General features: G+C 38.6%; 1 protein-coding gene across 14 annotated transcripts in view; it reads left to right on the forward strand.

Annotated features, from left to right (window-relative positions):
- Positions 1-23,199, forward strand: part of TTC23 (tetratricopeptide repeat domain 23) — a 96,057-nt gene that overhangs the window by 12,401 nt on the left and 60,457 nt on the right. For 9 of the 14 annotated variants that reach the window (XR_012017029.1, XR_012017043.1, XM_072797388.1 and 6 more), the window contains exons 2-5: positions 7,873-8,072; positions 12,580-12,703; positions 15,586-15,736; positions 15,926-16,051. Coding sequence is in view for 12 of the 14 variants with exons in the window: in XM_072797297.1 (XP_072653398.1) it covers positions 7,873-8,072; positions 12,580-12,703; positions 15,586-15,736; positions 15,926-16,051 (601 nt within the window). In the remaining 2 variants the exon portion in view is untranslated. Of the gene's footprint in view, positions 1-3,970; positions 4,135-7,872; positions 8,073-12,579; positions 12,704-15,585; positions 15,737-15,925; positions 16,052-23,199 lie in introns of all 14 variants that reach the window. The other 5 variants (XM_072797293.1, XM_072797346.1, XM_072797335.1 and 2 more) reach the window with 2 other exon arrangements.

Consider the following 23,199-nt stretch of genomic DNA (forward strand, 5'->3'; position numbering starts at 1 on the left):
AAAATATTCTAATTTTAACTTTAGGGAAAATACCTGCTTTGTCAGAATATAAATTATAGAAAGTAAAACCAATGAAATCTTACATGAAGGGCCATGGTTAAAAATGGTTGTCAAACGTTGCTCAAATTTAGAATTTCCCAAGGTATGCAATGTTTAAAATTGGTGATGCTTAATGTGATGTTAGGTGGAACACAGACGAACTTTTATTTTTTTTTTATTTTTTATTTTTTAAAGGGAAATTTTTTTTTTAAGATTTTATTTATTTATTCATAGAGACAGAGAGAGAGAGGCAGAGACACAGGCAGAGGGAGAAGCAGGCATCATACAGAGAGCCCGACAAGGGACTCGATCCAGGGTCTCCAGGATCACGCCCCAGGCTGCAGGCGGCGCCAAACCGCTGGGCCACCGGGGCTGCCCCAGACCAACTTTTAAAATATTATTAATACTTGTGTTTTTATTTTAACATGTATTGGAGAAAATATGATGTCAAACCCATAATATATCTGGTTATTTTTTTAGGGTGAAGCTGAAGTAAATATTTAGGTTTTTAAAAAGTTGTAGCCTTAAAGAAAAAGTTAATATTGTAGGCAGAATATAGATATGCTAACAGTTGTCAAGATGGTAAAAGAAAAGTTTGAAAATCAGTGACCACTTTACTGCCTATAGTTTCCATTATATTTGCCTACTAATTAACAGATCTGTCTCAGCATTGTCACTTATCTTTCTTGATAAAACCTTGAGGAGCTCATCACCACCTGCCAAATAAAGTCAATTAAACTCTTAACCTAAAATCAATGTCTTCTAAGCCTGGCTCCAGCCTTCCAGTCTTCCTCTACCTCCTGGCTTTCCAAACAGTGCTCAGAAAGTACCAGTTGCCTAAGAGTTAATGAGTGCTCCAGAAAAGAGGATTTCATAGTCCAAAAAGTTAGGGAAAGTGTTGCATACTGTATCCCTCTGAGTTCTATTCACAAGGAATTATACCATGTTCAAACCTTTGAGGAGAACCGAGGTAATGAAACTTGTCCATGTTTATCATAGAACAACATATCCTGTTGTGGAAACAGTCTGTGTGTTTATCAGCTTACTTGATCATCTTTGTCGATAACCCTCTCTTTTAGATTGTACATTAATGTCTTGTGTGTCTAGTGTAATAGGTTGGTTTGGAAAATGCTGTTCTATATCCATGTCTCCAACCTTCCCCCACTCCCCCTGCCAAACTTACCAACCAAACTGAACCACCCCCCATTAGATATCTACCCAATTCATTTGCACTTTTGAGCCTTTGCTAATTATGCACTCCACTTGGGGTGCTTTCTCCTCTCTGTCCTTGTTCTCAGAATCTTTTCAGCCAAGCAACCTGATATCCCACAACAGTAATGGTTCCTATTTCTGAAGTCTTAATACTTCCCACTTTTCCAGCATTTATAGTACCCAGTATCAGTATCATGGCAGCTGTATACCTGATCTTTTTTCCTGCTAGATTTTGCATTTCTCGGAGTTACTGTTTTCCACATAGTACGTTGTTTATAGTAGAAATTTAATAAATAGTTGATGAATGAATAACAATAAGGGTGAAATTTGAAATAACTTATCTATAGTAAATAATAGAATCAGAGTCTGAAGGATCTACATGGGGAGAGGGACAAATGGAGAAGGATCTCTGAAAGGCTGATACATATATATACATACATATATATGTGTGTATATGTATACTTATATTTTAAAACAGTTTTATTAATTGATATAGAAAAGTGTGCAATCTGATAAATCTTGATTTATGTGTATACCCATGAAACTAGCACCTCAATCAAGATAATAACATAACCATCACTCCAAAATGTTTCTTCATATCTCTGTCATTTCTATATCCTCCTCCTCCCTGCATCTTCTCCTCTGCAATGCCTCTCACTACCAGCCCGGTTCAAGACAACCACTGATCTGCTTTTGGTCGTTATACATTGGTTTGCATTTCCTACAATTTTATAGAAAGGGAGCCATATAGTATTTATACTCTCTTCTTTCTGGCTTCTTTCACTCAGCATAACTGAAGCAATTCATGTTGTAGCATATCTGTTCCTTTTTATTGCTGAGTATTATTGCATTGTATAGTTTTGTTTATCAGTTTACCAACTGATGGGCATTTGAGTTGTTTCTAGTTTTGGTTATTAAAAATAAAACTCCTTTGAACGTTTGTGCATAAGTCCTTGTATGAACATGGGCAGCCCTGATGGCCCAGCGGTTTGGTGCTGCCTTCAGCCCAGGGCCTGATCCTGGAGACCTGGGATTCAGTCCCATGTCAGGCTCCCTGCATGGAGCCTGCTTCTCCCTCTGTCTGTGTCTCTGCCTCTATCTCTCTCTGTGTCTGTCATGAATAAATAAGTAAAATCTTAAAAAAAAAAAAAGTCCTTGTATGTTCATTTCTCTTATGTTGTATGTCTCTTATGTTCTATCTAGGAGTTATAGTACTTTTTTTAAAGATTTATTTATTTATGATAGACATAGGGAGAGAGAGAGAGGCAGAGACACAGACAGAGGGAGAAGCAGGCTCCACACCGGGAGCCCGACGCAGGACTCCATCCCAGGACTACAGGATCGCGCTCTGGGCCAAAGGCAGGCGCCAAACCGCTGAGCCACCCAGGGATCCCCTCTATCTAGGAGTTAAATGAATCATGTGCTATGTGTGTATCTAGCTTATTAAGAAACTGCCTGCCTGGCTCAGTCAGTAGAGCATGCAACTCTTGATCTCAGGGCTGTAAATTGAGACCCCACACTGGGTGTAGAGATTACTTTAACAAAACAAAATCTTTGAAAAAAGAAACCGCCAATTTTTTTTCCCAAAGTGATTGTAGGATTTTGCATGCCAACCAACAGTGTGTGAGAGTACCTATTCCTCCTCCTCCCAGTGCTTAGTATCATCAGTCTTTTCAGTTTTATTCATTCTGATTGGTGCAAGTGGTATCTCATTGTGGCTTTAACTTGTATTTCCATAATGACTAATGATGTTGACATGCACCTTTTCATGTGCCTATTTGTCATTGATATATCTTCTTTGATGATGTGTCTTCTAAAATATTTTGCCCATTTTTAATAGTGGCTATGTTTATTAGTTTTAATTATACAAGTCACATTCATTTTTTTGGCAGATTTATTCCTATTTCATATTTTTGATGCTATTATACACAGTATTGTATTTTAATTTCAATGTGTCCACATCCAGAAATGGATATTAGATTTTTGTCAAGTTCTTTTTTGGGTGTTGATAAGAGGATCCTGCAGTTTTTCTTTTGTAGGTTACTAATATTATGAATTATATTGACTGCTTTGTGAATGTTAAACCAATTTTACATTCCTGAGTTAATATTGTACTTGGTCATGCTATATTTTCTCTTTTACATATTACTGGGTTTAATTTGCTAAGATTTTGTTTTGAATTTTTGCATCTATATTACTGAGGGATATTGGTCTGCAATTTTCTTTTGTTGGTTTTGTCTTATTTTGGTATCAGGGTTTCATAGAATTAGTTAGGAAATATTCTTTTTTTCCATTTTCTGGAAGAGATTGTATAAAATTAGTGTTATATCTTCCTTAAATATCTGGTAGAATTCACTAGTGAAGCTATCTAGGCCTGGAGTTGTTTTTCCCTTTCCTTCTTTTCTTTTTCTTGGAAGATTTTTAAAATACAAATTCAGGGGATGCTAGGGTGGTTCAGTAGTTGCCTTTGGCTCAGGTTGTGATCCCGCGGTCCTGGGATTGAGTTCTGCATCAGGCTCCCTGCCGGGATGTTCTCCCTCTGCCTATTTCTCTCTCTGTGTCTCTCATGAATGAATGAATGAATGAATGAATAAATAAATAAATAAATAAATAAATAAATAAATAAAATCTTTTAAAAAAAAACAAAGTCAGTTCTTTCTTTCTTTTTTTTTTTTTTAAGATTTATTTATTTATTTATTTATTTATTTATTTATGATAGACAGAGAGAGAGAGGCAGAGACACAGGAGGAGAGAGAAGCAGGCTCCATGCCGGGAGCCCGACGTGGGACTGGATTCCGGGACTCCAGGATCGTGCCCTGGGCCAAAGGCATGCGCCAAACCGCTGAGCCACCCAGGGATCCCGCAAAGTCAGTTCTTTAATAGGTATAGGGCTATTCAGATTATCTGTTTATTCTTGAGTGAGCCTTAGTATTTTGTGTCTTTAAAATAATTTGTCCATTCATCTAAGCTGTCAAGTGTATTGGCATAAAATTTTCATAACATTCCCATAATAAACTTATAATATTTGTAGAATCTGTAGAATCTATTTGTAGTGGTGCCATCTCTCTCATTCCTGATATTGGTGACTTTTGTCTCCTCTCTTTTTTTTCCTGTTTAGTCAGGGTAGAGATTGATTAATATGATTGGTCTCAAAGAACCAAAATTTTACAAATATTGTAAGTTTATTATGGGAATGTTATGAAAATTTTATGCCAATACATTGTATTTTGATTTCTTCTTTGAACAGTGGTTGGGTTTTTTTTTTTAAATTGTGTTATTTAGTTTCCAAATATTTGAACATTTTCCAGATACCTTTCTGTTATTGACTTAAAATTTAATCCCTTTGTAGTCATAATCGAGAATATATTTTGTATGTCTTGTATCCTTATAAATTTACTGAAACTTGTTTTACCACCCAGAATAAAATGTGTCTTAGTGTCCATGTGCACTTGAAAAGAATGTGTATAATGTGTATTCTACTCTTCTTGAGTATAATATTCTAGTAAATGTCAAATCATGTTGGTTGATGATGTAGTTCAAGTCTTATGTATCCTTAACTGATTTTCTGCCTACCTGGTGTATCAGCTATTAAGAGCAAGGTATTTAAATCTCAGAGTATAATAAAGGATTTGTCTATTTCTCCTTGCTTTTCCATCAATTTGGGGTCCCATATTTTGAAACTGTTACTAGGTATATAAACACTTAGAATGATTATATCTTCTTGACTAATTGACCTTTTATAATTATAAAATGACCTTCTTTATGATAATATTCTTTGCTCTACAATTTACTTTGATCTTAATATAGATCCAAGTTTGTTTTTGACTAATTTTAGGATATTATTTTCCATCATTTTACCTTTAATCTAATTTGTCCTTCTCTATTTGAAATGAATTTCTTGTAGGCAGCATACAGTTAAGTTTTGCATTTTTGTCTAATCTGTTGATGTCTATCTCTTAAGTGGGAGGTTTAGACCATTTACATTTAATCTGATTGTTGATAAAGTCTATCATCTTGCTATTTATTTTTTATTTGTTCCATCTGTTCTTTGTTCCCTCTCCCCACTTTTTTTCTAGTTTCTACTGGATTGCTTTTATGAGCCCTTTATCTCCTTTGTTGGCTTATTACCTATAATTCTTTATTTTGTTATTTTAATGATTGCTTAGAGTTTATACTATAGGTCATACCTTCAATTAATATACCATTCCATATACAATGTAAGAACTTCACAATTCCATTTCTTCCTTCCTAGCCCTTATGCTACTGTTGTCATACATTTCACTTATACACATATGTTATAAGCCTCACAGTACATTATTTTTTCCTTAAAAAATGTTATCTTTTAAAGAGATTTAAATAATATGAAAACAGCTACATATTTTCCCATGTAAGTATCATTCCCATTGTCTTCATTCCTTTATGTAGATCTAGATCTTCCATTTGCTATCATTTTCCTTCCTTCTGAAAGACTTTCTTTACTAATTCTTGAAGAACATTGGAGTATGTATCTGCTGATGATTAATTTTCTCAGTTTTTGGTTTTAAAAGATATTTTCACTGGTACAGAATCTTAACTTGACAAATGTTTTTCTTTCCAGTCTGTTGTTTCACTCCCTTCTCATGTGCATTTTTCCTGCAAGCAATACGCTATCGTCTGTATCTTTTATTTTTTCATACTAATATGTTTTTTCCCCTTACATTTAAGATTTTCTCTTTACCTTGGTTTTGAGCAATTTGGTTATCATATGCCTTGATGTAGCTTTCTCTGTTTCTTGTGTTTAGTGTTCATTGAACTTCCTGAATGTCTAGCTTTTTACTGTTCCTCAAATATGGAAAATTTGGGGCTGTTATTTCTTCAAATATTTTTTTCTGTCTCCGCTACAATCTACTTTCCTATAAAGACTCAAATTGCATATATACTAAGCAATTTGAAGTTGTTTCACAACTCATGATTTTTTTAGGTGGTTTCTTTTGCTGTGTCTACAAGTTCAGTCATCTTTTCATCTGTAATATCTAATCTGTCATTAATCCCTCTAGTTCATTTTTCATCTCACATAGTATTTTCATATATAGAAGTTAAATTTGGGCCTTTTTTAAATATCTTATGTATCTCTAAACTGTTTAAACATATGGAATACAATTATGATAACCACTTTAATACTCTACTAACTTACATCTGTGTCAGTTCTGGGTTCTGATTGATTGATTATTCTTCTCATGATGGCTTATGTTTTCCTTTCCCTTTGCATGCCTAGTAATCTTTGATTGGATGTCAGACTTTGTGAATTTTACCTTGTTGTGTGCTAGCTATTTTTGTATTCCTATACATCCTTGAGTTTGTCTTCTGGGGCAGTTAAGTTTTAGAAATAGGCTGATTCTTTTAGGTCTTATTTTTATGCTTTGTTGGGTGAGTCTAAGCAGTGCTCAGGTAAGGTAGGGTAAGGGTAATTTCACACTAGTGAAACAAAACCCTTCTGAGTGCTTTACCCAATACATCATGAATTATGAGTTTTCCAGTCTGGTTGGTGGGAACAGGCATTGCTAACCCTATGTGAATGCCAGGCATTGTTCCTTTTTTAATATTATTAAATGAATCTTTCCCCAGACTCAAGTATTTTTCTTATTCACATGCTGATCAGTATTCTCTCCCCTTATTTGTAATGGTCCCTCTGCTAATTTCAAGAATCCTCTATCTCTGCATCTATATCCTCTCCAGTAATCTATCCAATAAATTCTAGCTATCTTGTTCTCCCCAGATCCTCAGCTCTAGTTCCTCAACGCAGAGTCTACCAGGCTACTTCTGTGTTTCTGCTCCCTGCACGTCCTGAATACCTCAAAGCAATACATTGGGGAAATCATGGATCTCACTTTATTTCTTTTTTCCATTGATCAGGTTGATATCCTGTTTCTTTAAAAAAAAAAAAAAAAGATTTTTATTTATTTATTCATGAGAGACACACGCACAGAGAGAGAGGCAGAGACACAAGCAGGCTCCATGCAGGGAGTCCAACGTGGGACTCGATCCCGGGTCTCCAGGATCATGCCCTGGGCTGAAGGCGCACTAAACCACTGAGCCACCTGGGCTGCCCTTATATCTTATCTCTTGAAAACCATGTTCCCATAGCTTTTTTGTCTATGTGGAGTTTTTTTGGTTTGTTTTTGTGTGTTGGTTGGTTGGTTGGTTGGTTATTTCAGGAAAGAGAATAATCTAGTCCTGTTGCCCCATCTTGACCAGAATTGAAAGTTTAATACGTCATTTTTTTACTGCTTCAAGGTCAATTGGGGTTCAGGTGATCTACGCTGGGTTCTTTGAGAATTGTTTGGGCTTGCCTGATTTCTCCTGTATATGCATATGTAAAATACATATATGAATATGTATATTTGAACGAACGAGCAGTGTTTGATTTAGTTAAAAGTGGAAACCAGCCTGAAAGTTTTACAAAGAAGTTAGTACCAGTTATCAGGATCTTTTTTGATGGAATACTGCTAATTTCAAAGAAGTCATGGGTAGAGCATTAAAATTTTCCTAGATTTAGCATCAATTTCTAGGAAAAATGTGTATTTGTGTAAGTAACTATGGAAATTATCATTTAACACCTTTATTTTCTTATTTAAAAATTAGAGGACAATGTCTATAAAAATATGCAAGAATCAAAGGAAACCCACATATCCAATCACCTAGATGAAATTGTTGCTGCTGTCAGCGTAACGCCTAGAAAGAAGATCCAAAACAAACTGCCTCAGACAGCACTCTTCCAGCCTCCTCGAGAGAAACTCCACCTCTGTGAAGAGAAAGCGAAGTCCTATTCTAGCAGTCACAAAGTAAGGACCCTTCATTTTCTACACCTGTGCTCTGGTAACTAGTGAGAATTTAGGTTACATTTCTAACCTAAGAAGTTTGATACAAGAGAGTATATAGAGTACCTTTATCACAGAATGAGTGGGTGTAGGCCATCAGGGCTCCAGGCACAGCACTTGGCACAGTCAACATCATACCTGCTGAATGACCGCACAAAGGAACAAACACGGTTACCCTGACTCTGGCAAGTGTATACTAGACCAACTGGTTGTAGGTTTGACCTATCAGTCTTTTTCCATCTGTATAGACCTATTTATTGAGCTCCCCCTAGTGCCAGGTCTAGGCACTGGAATATAACACAAAGCGATGAAACTTCTACAGCTTACAATTCTTACATTCTTGATCTTCTTGCTTTCCACATACATCTGTCCCATTCTCTCCTCAAAGTTTTACGCATTCAAAAAAATAAAATAAATAAATTAAAAAAGAAGTTTTACTCATTCACTTGTTCATTTAATATGCGTTTCTCTACCACCACTTACGTTAGGCCCTACTGTCCGTTTTTTTTTTTTTTTTTCACAAATAGCTACTGTATACCTACTATGTGCCAGGTGCTATGCAGGTGCTGGGGGCACATATGGGAAAGCTACAGCTTCTGCCTCAGAGGGACTCATGGTTTGGTTGGGATGCTAGGCAGGAGGCAGACAATGGCAGTCAATGCTGTGATGGACACAAGTTCAGATGAAACCAATTCACAACATGGCATGAGGGTAAGCAGTGGGCATGGAGATAGTGAATGGAGAGCAACCAAAGTGCTTCTTGGGATGGGAGTTACTTGGACAGCACTGATAACAGTGCTTACGAGTTGGCCAGGTAAGGGAGAGGACAATGGTGTTCTGGGCAGATAGAGAATAGAGTATTATTAACTATAGTCACAGATGCTGTATGTTACATCACCAGGATTTAGTTATTTCATAACTGGAAGTTTGTACCTTTTGACCACCTTCATCCATTTTACCCACCCCCTACCCCTGGCAACCATGAGTCTGTTCTCTGCATCTGTGAGGTTTTTTTGTTCTTGTTATTTAAGATTCGACACATAAGTAAGATCATACAGTATCTGTGATTTCCTTCTGATACATGGTTGAATAATATTCCATCATATATTCAATGTCATTCAATGTTTTCTTTATTCATTCATCCATCCTTGGACTCTTGAGTTGTTTCCATGGAATACAGGCTTTAATGACATAGGACAGGAAATGAGATTGATTATAGAAGGAGCTAGGGCCCAGAGGGTATTTAATGCCCAGAGAAAAAGTTTAGATTTTGTCCTAAAAGTGTTGGAAACTATCATAGGATGACAAGTAGGAGTGCCATGAGCAGGTTTGAGTTTCTGGAATGGTTACTCACATAGCTGAGTGGAGGATGGGTGAGGAAGGAGCAAAACTGGAGAAGGCGCCCCAGTTCAGAGGATATTTAAAATAATCCCAGCAAGGGGGCACCTAGGTGGCTCAGTTGGTTGAGAATCCAACTCTTGATTTTGGCTCAGGTCCTGGGATCAAGTCCCTCATCAGGCTCCTTGCTTGGTGGGAAGTCTGCTGGAGATTCTCTCTCCCTCTCCCACTGCCCCCCCATCTCTCTCTCTCTCTCTCTCTCTCTCTCTCTCTCTCTCTCTCTCTCTTTCTCTCTCAAATAAATAAAACTTAAAAAAATAATCTCAGCCAGGAATTGTAACAGCCTGAACTACAGCAGAGGCAATAGAGATGCTAAGATCAGACAGGAATTTGGAAATGTGAACCAGTGGGACCTGGTAACTGAGGGGACATAAGGGTTGTAGTGGCAAGAGCCAATCAGAGTGGGTGTATGCAATCCGTGACTTAGGTCTCAGCCAGCTTGGGTGACTGGAAGCTTGCCAGTTCCTTTGCCACTGTAATGAATACAGGAGGAAGAACAGGATTATGGAGAGGAGACATGAATTTGGTTCTAAATGTGTGCTTATTCATTATGCAACAGATATTTATTCAGTACCCACTATATGTCAGGGTCTGTGCTAGGTAGGCATTAGGCTGGCAGCCTCTCTCAACCACAGGTCTGCAAGAGAATTAAACCTGAATGCCTCAAGGCATTTAACGTCCATAAAGAAGTAACTTCTCTTCTATGGATCTAGAATGGTACTAAATTATTTTCTGTGTTCTGGAGTTCAGATGAGGAACCCCTGGTTACAGTGGTGAACAACATAGACAGGTTGAAGGCCTTGTGGAGCTGAGGGGTTATCGGCATTATAAATAAACTAGCAAGCCCAGGGTTGTGTCAAGTGCTATTAGGGAAAGAGTGGGCCTGTCTGTAAAGAGGCAGCATATGAGCTGAGACCTTAAGAAGTGAAGGAGCCAGCATGGAGAAGCTAAAGGAAGGGTTCTATGGAGAGGGAATAGCACATGTAAAATCTATGAGGAGGGCATGAATGTGACATGTTTGAAGTGAAAGAGGAAGCCGTGGTCTGACATGAAATGTCAGGAGAGACAAGGAGTTCACTTAGAACCTTGCAGGTCTCCATCTAAGTGCCCTGGAGACCTTAAAAGTATTTTCAAGAAAGTATTAACATGATGTAACTGTTTTTTTAAAATATCCATTCTTTTCTACTTTTTTATTTTAAAATATTTCAGACTTACAGAAAAGTCTACAAGATTCACCAATTGTTTTTTGTTTGTTTGTTTGTTTAGATTCACCAATTGTTAATGTTTGCTTTATTGCTTTACTTCTCTGTGTACATATCATTATTTTTCTCAACTACCTGAAAGTAAATTCCAGATATTATGATCCTTTACCCCTGAATATCTTAGAGGAAACTCTAGGTAACCACAGTACAGTGGTTTAAGTAGGAAACTAATATTAGTACAATATTATCATCTAATCTACAAACCTTATCTATATTTCTCAAATTATCTCAATAATGTCTTTGGCAGAAAAAAACATCTGACAGATCCATGCTCTGCTCCATAAATGCCAAGATGGCGCACTCCTATGGTTGACTGATATCAGCTATTGGTGCCTTTCTGCATGGGCACCACTTAGGTTTCCTCATGGCATGGTGGTTAGGTTACTAGTTACTAGTTTGCTAGGACTATGATAACAAAATACCCCAGACTGGGTGGCTTCACCAGCAGAAGTTTATTTTCTCAGAGTTCTAGTGGCTACAAGTTCAAGATCAAAGTGTTGGCAGAGTTGATGTCACTTGGAGGCTTAGCTATCAGAGGATGTTCCCTCGCTGTCCCAACAAGTTCTTTTTTTGCACGTGCCCCTCCCTGGTGTCTCTTCCTCTTTTTTCTTTTCTTTTTTTTTTTTTAAGATTTCGTGTATTTATTTATTTGACACAGAGAGAGAGCACAAGTAGGCAGAGCGGCAGGCAGAGGGATAGGGAGAAGCAGACTCCCTAACCTGAGCAGGGTGTCCAATGTGGGGCTTGATCCCAGGACCTTGGAGTCATGACCTGAGCTGAGGGCAGAAGCTTAACTGACAGCTACCCAGGCACCCCTCTCTTCCTCTTCTTATAAGGACATCAGTCATACTGGATTAGGGCCATACCCTAATAGCCTCATCTCAACTTATGTCTTTAAAGACCTTCTCTGCATATACTATCACATTCTGAAGTACTTGGGCCTCCAACATTTGAATTTGGGGGGTGGTAGGCACACAATTCAGCCCATAATGGGTTGTAAATGGAAACAGAAAGTGGAAGCCTCTAGTTCCTTAAGACCTAGGGGACCCAAAACTGGCACCGCATCATATCTTCCATATTCCATCAGCCAGTCACAAAGCCCAGATTAAAAAAAAAGGAGACATAGACCCCTACCACTGGACAGAAAGAATCAAAGAATTCTGGAGCTATATTTTAAAGCTACCAGCCTTGCTTTAAGTGTATTGCTGCTCTGAGCTGACCTGGAGCTGGAAATGCCAGGTCCCTGTTCTCTTGATCCTGACATTGAATATAAATGGACTTCTGATTCCTTTAATGAAATCTCTTTGTCAGTCCTGCCAACCTCATTGCTGTGCTGATATCCTAGGCTGCTAAGAAAGGTATATGAATTGAGAACTAGCAAGTGTTATTTGAAAACCCACTACCAAGTTGCCCACGGGTGCCTAAATGTGTGGTAGCCATTCATAGCTGAGCAGCTGGAAAAAAACTAGGGAATGGTTACAAGTCTGCTCTGCTTTTTCCATGTCTTCTTTATTTATAATATTTTTCATAATGTACTACAAATTTAAATGTTTTATAAACATAAGTATACTATAAATTTTACTTGTTTCTGCCATTTATCGTCTCTCTCACCCCAGATAAACAGCCAACTGCCTCACAGAGATCTTTATCCATTTTGTTCTCAAATGTTATCCCAAATGCTTACAACCATGTCCAGCACATAGTAGGCACTCAGGAAATACACGCTGGATAAAAGTACAGTGGACTTTGTGCTTTTCAACTCTGTGTTTTCAGTTGTCTAACTGGTAAAGCCCATTTTCTTTCCGTCACAGCATAAAGAGGCTGTCCATGAGCTTGTGCGCTGCATTGCACTAACGAGAATTTGCTATGGTGACTCCCATTGGAAACTAGCAGAGGCACATATTAATCTGGCTCAAGGCTACCTCCAGCTGAAAGGTGAGTTCATCTTGGATGGGGAAGATCAGTCCATTGGTTTCTGCACTTTCATGCAAATTTGACTCTAGAAGTCAAATTTAACTAGAAGGATTAAGTTTTCTTGAATATTCTCATGTCCACACATTGAAGAGCCATCTCCTTTCAGAAAGTCCATAAGATTTTTCATTTGACATATAAAAAAGAGAAGGACGATTTTAGCCCTTTGGATGGCTTTGGCAGACCCTTTTTATGATCTTAAAAGTAGGGTTCTTAGGAGAGAATGTGTTAGCTTTGAAAGCATTGTAGAAGGGGCCCAAGGTATGGAGTAGGGACCTGAAGTAGGATCCATTCACATTTGTTTTGAGGGAGAATCTCTTGGCTGTAAGTGACCCCACCCCTCACTCCCAAAAAAATACATAAGTAAGAGACTAAATCAAGTTGGCAGTGAACAGAAGGTAATGTATTGGTTCATATAGCTTGAAAAGCCAAGGATAAAACTTGCTTGTAGACTTAGCCAGATCCAGGTATTCAAACAATGTTATCAGTTTTGTGTTTCTTCTCTCTTCTCCCACCACTGGGCTCTGTTTCTGTCTCTGTGGACTTTATTCTTACCCAAGCTTTGCCTACATGGCAGCGGTAAGGCTTGCAGAAAGAAGCTTTAAACTTCCCTCATCAGCATTCCCAGGAAAGAAAGAACATTTTCCACCCAAATCTCAGGATTTGGGGATTCTAATTGGGCTGACCTGGATGTATGTCAAAGGCAAGGAATGGTCTGATTGGCTTGATCTGCCTTTTGGCTCCACTAGATCCTAAGAGACAGGCTGACTTTGGCTAACTCACGTAGATTGGGTGTGTGTGTGGGGGGGTCAGGTGTCCCCAAAAGAAAACAGAGGAAGGGGATGGATGCAGGGAAGGCAAAAACAACAGGATATCATGTCTTCTTTTTTCTGATGGGCATCCCAGGACTAGGTGTACAAGAGTACATCTCTGTACTCCTTTCTTCAACTGAAAAGCAATGATAAGGTTGATGGTGGTACCTAACCTCCCAGGACTGGTCCAGAGAATACATAAAATTACAGAAAGTGGAAAACACCACCATGCTTAGCACAGAATTGCCTGTTAATAAATATGGCTAAATCTGATTATTGACTGATCCCACCTATTAGATCAAAGACTGTTGGAGCCAGAGGGGACCCTGGAGATCATCTAGTTTTGAACTTCCCCTTCCACTAGAAAGAACATCCCCTTCCTATATTTTTACTTTTAGATTCAGAATGAATGAGTGAATTCAAACAGCTTGCTTCAGTAATATATATATAGAAGTAGATGATTTGAGACTCAGACCTAGGATTTTGGATGCCAGCACTAGTGACCTGGCATCTGGGATTTCAAAGGATGCTTTTCTTCCACAGCCTGCTACCTTTCTGCATGATAGTCTTTATTTCTCAATTTAAAGTAAAAGAAACATCTACTCTTTATAAAAGCCTTACTGAATGTCAGGTACCGTGCTGTCTCCCATGCATTTTCTCATTCATTCTTCATCATAATCCTACAAGGAGGGTAATATTATCATCCTTGTTTATAGTTGAAGAAGCTGAAGCCAACGTTTCAGAGTAAGTAGTGGTTCAGGGAACTCATTCTGGGAAGTTTGATATCAGAGCCAGTGCTCTTGATCCTCAACCCATGCTACCTCCGATAGACTGAGTTCCTTGAGGGGATGTACCAAAGTTGATAATACAGTGCACCATTATCTTTTGTAATATCTCATGTGTAATTGGCACTAAGAAATTTCTGGTAGGTTGTTTAAATGTGTGCTATGAAAAAATTAGATGAAATTCTCTGAAGTAATGAGTACTGGGTATTGTACGCAACTGATGAATCACTACATTCTACCTCTGAAACTAATCATACAGTATATGTTAATTAAGTTGAATTTAAATTAAAAATTAAACAAAAAAATTAGACAAAATTTTCTAAGAGTTCCCACATGAAGAACATACCCTGGATTTTCCCCATCAGAAAATATATTCTTCTGTTTTATAGATGCAGGAACAGAATTGGTTTCGTATTTTGGAAGCTTTTTTTTAGGGATTTGAGATAAAATTTCATATAATGGAAAAACATAAGACTAGAATTGTATGGATGTGGGTGGAAGAGAGGATATCAGTGTCGGGGAGGAGGATAGAGTATGGGGAAGTGAAAAGCCCTGAAACCTAACTGTGACCCCCCACTGTTACCTTTACCACAAATTAATAAGCCCATGGAAGAACCCAAGAATGCACTGGGGAATTAGTTCTTGTTAGGGATTATTTTTCTCATTTTTGTTCCATTTTGATTCGTATTAGTCAATAACCTTTTGGGAATAAGAGATTGAAGCATGTCAGTTCATTCTGTCATTGGAATTGCGTTTGTAAGTTTTTGTAGATATCATTGTATTTGTATTACATTAAAATAAGTCTCTGAAGTTATGATTATGGATAGATAAGCAGAAGATTCAGAATTTTTAGTATTTCAGTAAGATTGCTGTCACAAAGCCAGAATTAAAATTCACGAATATCCTATTTCCTGCCCAGAATGCTATAGTCCTTGCATTCCATTTTTTTTCTTATAATTATTTAGAACATATTTTATATCTGATATTGGGGAGGTTTCAAAGTTGTTCAATTCCCACTCATTCTGTTTATTTCTAGAAAGACCATTTGGGGAAAAACTTGAGTACTAGATGTAAACTACTTCTTTGGTTTTTACAGTCCAGACAGTATTTCATGCTACCCTGATACTTCTCTGTGTATTATTTGCCAATACATGAAGGAGACCTCATTGGATTTCCTAGCCACAGATAACTATATTCTTGTCCTGCTGACATGAAAGAGAAACTGAAACCTTTTTTTCTTTGTCCACAGGACTGTCCTTGCAAGCGAAACAACATGCAGAAAAAGCCAAAGAAATCCTTACGAACTCCCTCATGCCTCCCTATAATGACAATACAGATGTTTTTAAGTGTTCAATTGAGCTATTCCATACCATGGGGAGAGCCTTACTCTCCCTCCAGAAGTATCCTTTTGTTTCTCATCTTTACACGTAGAAATGCCGTCCATAATGCTTATATTTCATTATCAAGGCCAAATCAAAAGGTGACAGATGGCTTAGGAAGGGGAATAGGAACCTTAAGAGCTAAGGATGTCTAGGAACTGGGGTCCCAGAGTCTAGAACCATGTGTGAAGTTTCCTAAACACAGTCCAGATTCAAGGAAGCTTCAGAGAATTTGTCAAAGGCAGAGAGACTTGCAAAGGAGCTGCTGCAGTGTGGAAGGATTATAAAGGAGGAGTGGATAGAAATTCAAGCACGGATCAAATTGTCATCTGCACAGTAAGTTTCTGGTTTAGGGCATTTCGAATACATGATGGCCAGAGATTATCTGCCAGAAGAATCTGTCTTCAGGCAGATGGTACTTCTCTGTGATGCTGTGTCCATGGCTTCTCCATGGCCATTGTCCAGAAGCAAAAGAGGACCATGCTCATCACAGCAGCTACAACCAAGTCACATACATTAGTGACACCATTCACTAAATGTGGTGCTGACACATTCACCCCTGGGTCCTAGAGTTCTGACGTCATTCTCTTGACTTTGTATCTCTCACCTGCTCTCCTGAATTTAAATCACCATGTGTTTCATACCACAGAGAGGTAGAAGATATTTGTGATACACATAACTGGCAAAGAGCTCACATCTAGAATCTGTAAAGAACTCCTTTTTATCAGTAAAACAAAGACAACTGAATAGAAAAGCGGGCAAGAGACTGCACCCACCACCACCACCCCAAAAAAAGATGCCACATAGCTAATAAACATATTAAAGGCTCTGTCTCATCAGTCATCAGGGAAAAGAAAGTTAAAATTATGAGCTACTATTACATCTCTACTATAATGGCTAATTTTTTTTTAAAAAGACTAATAATATCAAGTGTTGGTCAGGATGCCATGATCTTATATGCTTTCTCATGTGTTGTGGTTTGGAATATATTTGGCATAACTACTTTAGAAAACTGGCTTTTCTTCAAAACTTGAATGTTTGTCTATGACACAGCAGTATCACTCCCAAATTTAAGAGAAATGCACACATGCGTTCACAATAGACACAGCCAAGAATGTCCAGGCTACTATTTGTAATAGCCAAGAATCAGAAACCACCCAACTGTTCATCAGAAGCAGAATACATGAAATTGTGATCTGTTCTTACAAAGAAAATGATCAGACTATTCCTTGGCTTCTCATCGTGGATGACTCTCACAAACCTAAGGCATAGTGCACGAAGCCACACCCAAGGGAATTCATATGTAATGATTCCATTTAGTAATGAGAGGAGGAAGAGAGTAATCTCTGAGAGGGCCTGCCGGTCTAGAATTTCTTCCTGCCCAGAAGTAGGTATTCTGCTTGCACTGTAAGATAGGAAATAAGCAAATCAGAGGTCCAAGATCTGATATTTTCTGCATCCGTTGAAACCTAATAATGTTATGAGAACTCGGTGTCCAGCCCTGTTGCTGCAAAAAAGAGGGTAAACCATCCTCTGCCAGAGAGTGGCCCATCCTCTGATTCTTTCCAAATTAGCAGTACCCAATCTTGCCAGCAGATGGCGTGCCTCATACACATCTGCGAGAATACCCAGCAAGAGTGGAAGGGAATGTTCCCAGCTGTCCTGCAAAGTTATTTTGTGTTTAGCTGAGTTGTTCTAAACTGCCACTTCTTTACGTCCTGGTTCTTCACAGTGTCATAGTCACTGGAACTTGCATGTTTAAACTGCATAGTTTTCTTTTGATCACTCTGCTTCGTTTCCTCCTTGAATTGTGAATATTTTGCCCAAACGGGTCTGTTTTAGAAACTATGAGGCTTTGTTTTTGTTCATTTCTATTTATGTTCACAACCACAAGGGCCTTTTCTTTTTCCAGGTCTTGGTAGTACAAGACCAGGATGATTTTTCACGCCGCTCTCACGGGATTTGTGTTCCTCTTAAAAGGGTATCTTTCATGCATCCTCTTCCTCCTTCTGCCTCGCCTTTTATGGTGCCCATCAGGCCAAGCCAGTTCTTTTCTCCTTGAGCTGACAGATAAATGCTGCCGGGTGACTCATGCTCCATGCCTTCTATCCGTAAGTGTGGGCTGAAGCTTTGTCCCTTCTACCTGCCCTCCTTTTTCCAGTACTACTACCTATTCACTAATTATTAATTAACTTTGGAGAGTAAATCCAAAACACATTCCTGAGCACCCCCTTGCTTTTTTACGTGTGATAAACTCACTAGTGAAAATGGACAACTGCTTCCCCTGTCTTAGGAATTATTTTCTACCCTGGTTACTGCTGCTCCAGAATGTGTGACCTATCAAGGCTCTCCCTAGGACTGTGTGACGTGTCATCTTTGGAGTCTTCCACAGCTTGCTCAGTGAGCACGTGGCCTGGCGTTGCTGACTAGCTCTCAGCGTACTTGTGATAACTAGAGCATCAACAGGGTATCTCCTGTATCTCCAAGGAATGTGACATTGTGTATAGCCAACAGTGTGGGCTTTAGAGTCAGGTAGCCCCATATTCAAATCAGCATCCATTCTACCCTCCCAGCTGTAAGACTGTGGGCAAGTCCCCTACTCTGCTCTCCTGTTAAGGTGGGAACGATCAGAACTCCAAGGTTTGCTGCGGTGATGAAATAGACCCCACATTAAAGCATCTGGGTACATGGTAAACTCCTTTCTAAAGATTTTATTTATTTATTTATTTATTTTTGTTTATTTATTTATTTTTAGAGAGAGTGCTGATGCACATACCAGCAGGGGAAGGGGAGGCTGGTGCAGGGAGGAGAGGTTGGAGGGGGGGCAGGAGGAGGGACAGAGGGAGAGAAGAGAGAGAATGCTAAGGAGACAACATGGCCAGCATGGAGGGGAAGTAGGGCTGCATCTCATGACCTTGAGATCATGACCCAAGCTGAAATCAAGAGTTGGTCACCCAACCGATTGAGCCATCCAGATGCCCCACGATTTTTTTTTAAGTAATATCTACACCCACCATGGGACTCGAACTTGTGATCCCAAAATCAGGACTCACATGCTCTACAGACCGAGCAGTCAGGCACCCCGGTAGACCCTTTTTAAAAAGTAGTTATTATTATAGTTACTATCCATTTAAACATTTCTTTTTGTATGGTTTCACCCTGGAAATGATTTGATTTTAAAGCATGTGCTTATACTGCATGCTAAGATTCCGTACTTCAGGACTGCCCCTAGCATGCAATATTCTCTTCTATTCTTGTCCTGTGACTTGGGAAAAGCTAAGCACTCCCTGTCTTTGCTTTTGTGAACCGCTTAAGCTAAAATTGATAGTCTTCTGTTTTCATTTTTAAGCTTGACTTTGTTTCTTTGTCTTGCTTCTACTTGATCCATTATGGTGGTAAGATTTGGAAAGTGAGTCTAACATAAGGTTTCCCAAGAGGAAAGGAGATAAGGAAGGTTTCTCCCTTGGCTGATACTTTCTAGAAAGAAGTAGAAGGTAATGGAATAAACGATGGGGCAACGTGTCTATCTACCTGCTGCTACCTCACTGGGATGCTAAAATTCGACTTAGTTCCAGGTGCTTCCCCTTAAAGCATCCACCAATGGCTTTTATTGAGAATTTTTGATACTTCAGTAATCACAAAATTTACTATTTTGCTTTTAGATCTACAGTGTTCAGGGGCACTTGAGCGGCTCAGGGGTTGAGCATCTGTCTTTGACTCAGGTCATGGTTCTGGGGTTCTGGGATCAAGTCCCACATCAGGCTCCCCATAGGGAGCCTGCTTCTCCCTCTGCCTATGTCTCTGCCTCTCTCTGTGTGTCCCCATGAATAAATAAAATCTTAAAAAAAAAAAAATCCTACAGTATTCAAACTAGTAATCTCCAAATTTTGCTTTCAGGACTCGGGGTTTTTTTTGTTTGTTTGTTTTGCTTTTTAAGTTCATACCACCTGGAGATCCTTGGTGTCTAAGCTTGTACCTCTGTAGATGTGTTTCTTTAAAGAATCATCTTCTCTGCCTCTCTTTTTTGGGGTATAAAGGCTCTGATGAATGCTTGTGTATTCTAAGCCCTGCTTCTTCCTCTCCTCCTCTGGGAAATGCCCTGCTTTTCTCCAGAAGAGATATTTCTCCTGTCCGCTCCTCCCATGGGACACTATTTGTCTGGCATGCCTTATGCTCGCTTAACAAAGAAGGAAATGATTTATTTTTTTCTGGTGCTCTTCTTCATCCAATGTTACTTTGATTAAAGAAATGCTCTTCCCTTACACACAATCTGTTTTTTTAAAAATCATTTTTTTTTAAATGTGAAGAAGTATGCCCCAAGCATGGCACAGATTACCTTCATATACTTTATCTGATTTCTATTCCTTGAATCTCCTAAAGCTTTAAATTTCAGAGCACTATATTTTTGTCTTTCCCTTTCTGACACTACAGGGTTATAATACACATTTCCTTTAAAAACTACAAATAATAACAATGGTTTTAGATAACCACACCAGCTACTAACTCTTGGCTACCTTCTGGGTCAGGCTGTTGTGAAGCGCCTTTTAGACTTTGTCTCCTTTAGTCCTATGGGCTGGGTGCTCTTTGTAGTACCATTTTCAAATGGAGCAACCAAGGAGAAGGAAGGGAGGTCATTCCTCAGGGTCATATCGCTGGGAACACAGCCAGTTCTACCAAACTCGAGTGTCTGGGCTCCTTACCATGGCACAGATACATTCGCTGGTGCAGAATGAAGACCTGAGAATACCCTCTACAGAGCAAAGCCTTTCCTGTGTGTGCCAGAGGGTAGATAAAGAGACCCACGTGTAAGCCTTTTCTCACTTTGACTGTAGAAAATCCCACTTGTCTTTTTTCTGGATTGATTTCTCATCAGATTTCGATTATCAGCAACCTTCCCACAAAGGCTTTGCTTTTCATTGTTGCTCCATATTCTTGCCAAATTCCAGAGCTTTTATTTTTTTAAAGATTTTATTTATTTATTTGAGAGAGAGGGAACATGAGTGGAGGGAGAGGCAGATGCAGAGTGAGAGGGAGAAGCAGACTCCCTGATGAGCAAGGAGCCTGATGTGGGACTCAATCTCAGGATCCTGGGCTCAGTCCCAGCACTCGGGGATCATGACCTCAGCTGAAGGCAGACTCTTAACGAACTGAGCCACCTAGACACTCCCAAATTCCAGAGCTTTTAAAAAGAAACTGTTGTCTTAGTAATACCAGAGAGATTGCATTTGTTTGTGGCCTGTTAAAACAAGTCTCCATCCCTGTGAGATCTTCTGAAGCCCATCTGAAATGAGATAGTGTCTCATCACGTGCTCTGGAGAATTACTGTGGATGTATTTTCATTCAATAAAATATGTTGTGGTTGAAGTTGTGAACCTGCCAAATTAACATACTGCCACATTCTGTTGTTCAAAACTCTCTATCTTTTTATCTGTCTGGTGTTTCCTGAAGCTGCCTAAACATTTTATGGGCACACTAGACAATAAATCCTCAAAGCATTCCCAGCAGGCAGATAGAAATGGAAAGGAGAAAATGTTGCCATCCCAAACATTACACACAAGCAAATGGAGACAGATGAGATTATCTGAAATTGGCTGATGCTGTGAGTTGGTGGAGGTAAGGCCATCATTTAGGCATTCCCTGATAGAGTGCCCCCTCTGTTCCTTCTTTATTACATATATTGTGAAGCTAAAGTAATTTAATTTTCTATTTTGTCTTTTCTTTTACATGAACAGCATACTCTTGGTGAGCTCCGGAAGGCTCATTGTAGATGACATTAGCTTGATAAGTCTCCATTTCTGGCAGTTGTGTGGGTGCCAGGACCCTGGGACAGAGCCCTAGAACAAGCTTCATTCTTTGCACACACTAAACAAGAGAGGGTTGTATTTGTTCATCTTTTGAACAGTATAAAAGTATAGATATTGTTACATAAATACATACACACTCCCAAACTTATGAAATAGGACATTTCAGATACATGGAGGCCTGTTCTGTGTTCTTCCCAATCCCCTTTTCTTACCATCCCCCACATTATAGGCAATTATTATGCTTAATTTAGTGTTTTTCATTCCTTTGAATGTGTATTTATATTATATAAATATACATATAAATATACATATTCATGTATATATATGTACATGAAAATGTATAGTATCATTTCTCATCTTTAAAACTTTCTATGTGTATTTCCTTCTGTAGCTTGCTTTCCCCCAATTACATTTGTATTTTTGAGAGATATCCGTGTCACCTGTTGCATGTATCTCTAGTCTCTTCATTTTATTTTTATTTTTATCGTGGAGCTTGAACTCACAATCCTGAAATCATGACCTGAGCCAAAATCAAGAGGCAGAGGCTTAACTGACTGAGCCACTATATGCCTTTCTAGTCCTTTCATTTTAAGCCTACACATTGTGTTTTATCCGTCTGACTTCCCCCTAACTTAATCATCAGTGTTCACAGAGCAGACATGTAAATTCAATGGGATGAAATTCCAGTTTCACTCTTGTACTGTCTCTTTGGGCACACGTTCAAGATTATCCCTGAGGTCTATGCCCAGGAGTAGAATTGCTTACTTGACAAATACCCGCATTCTCAACTTGACCAAGTTTACCAAACACCAATTTATACTCTTGCCAGTAGGATATGGAAATTCCCCTTACTCTATACTTTACCAACACTCGATACTGTCACATTTCTTATCTGTGCCAATCATGTGATTCCTTTAACTGCATTTCCCTAATAGCGAGGTTGATCATCTTTTCATATGTTTGATGGACATTTGGAATTCCTGTTGTTGTTTATTTGTATCTTTTACTTATTTTTTAGTTGGACTATTTATATTTTTTCTTAGTAATTTGTAGACATTATTCATATTTCTGACAGTTATTTGCTGCTTCCATATATTGTATGTACTCCCAGGATGTAGTTTGGGCTTTTCACTTTCTTTTTGTGGATTTTTTATGAATAGGAGTTTTTATTTTTAAGGTGACTGCATTTACCCATCTTTTCTATGCTGATGTATATTTTTTGTATCTTGTTTAAAAAAATCCTTCTCTACCCAAAGTCATGGAATTACTTTTTCTTATATTTTTCTCTCAAACATATCCAAGTTTTGCTTTTTAAATTTAGGCCTGTCTAATCCACTTAGAACTTTCATGTAAATAGTGTGAGTGATCTAATTTTTTACCCTCTGCGGATGACCTAAGTGAGGAGATAAGTTGTTTTAGCTATAAGAGAAAGAAGTACTCAGGGTCTGAAGAATTCAGTAGTTAGAAACTTGAAGCAAATAATAGGCTGAGAAAATCTTTTAAGTTTAGAGTGTTCAGAAATGGCAACAGGTCACTTTCAAGTATGGAAGCCTCTTGTGTGATCACATCTCCTCCGGGTTAGCACCCTGCCAAGTTCAGCTGGCTGGATGTCATTGGATTCGTGATGTGTGTGTGCTTTCATTTGGATATTCTTATATCAGAGGCAAAACTGTAGTCAGT

This window comes from Canis lupus, chromosome 2, assembly GCF_048164855.1.
Source record: "Canis lupus baileyi chromosome 2, mCanLup2.hap1, whole genome shotgun sequence".
In the NCBI taxonomy this organism is placed as follows: Eukaryota; Metazoa; Chordata; class Mammalia; order Carnivora; family Canidae; genus Canis; species Canis lupus.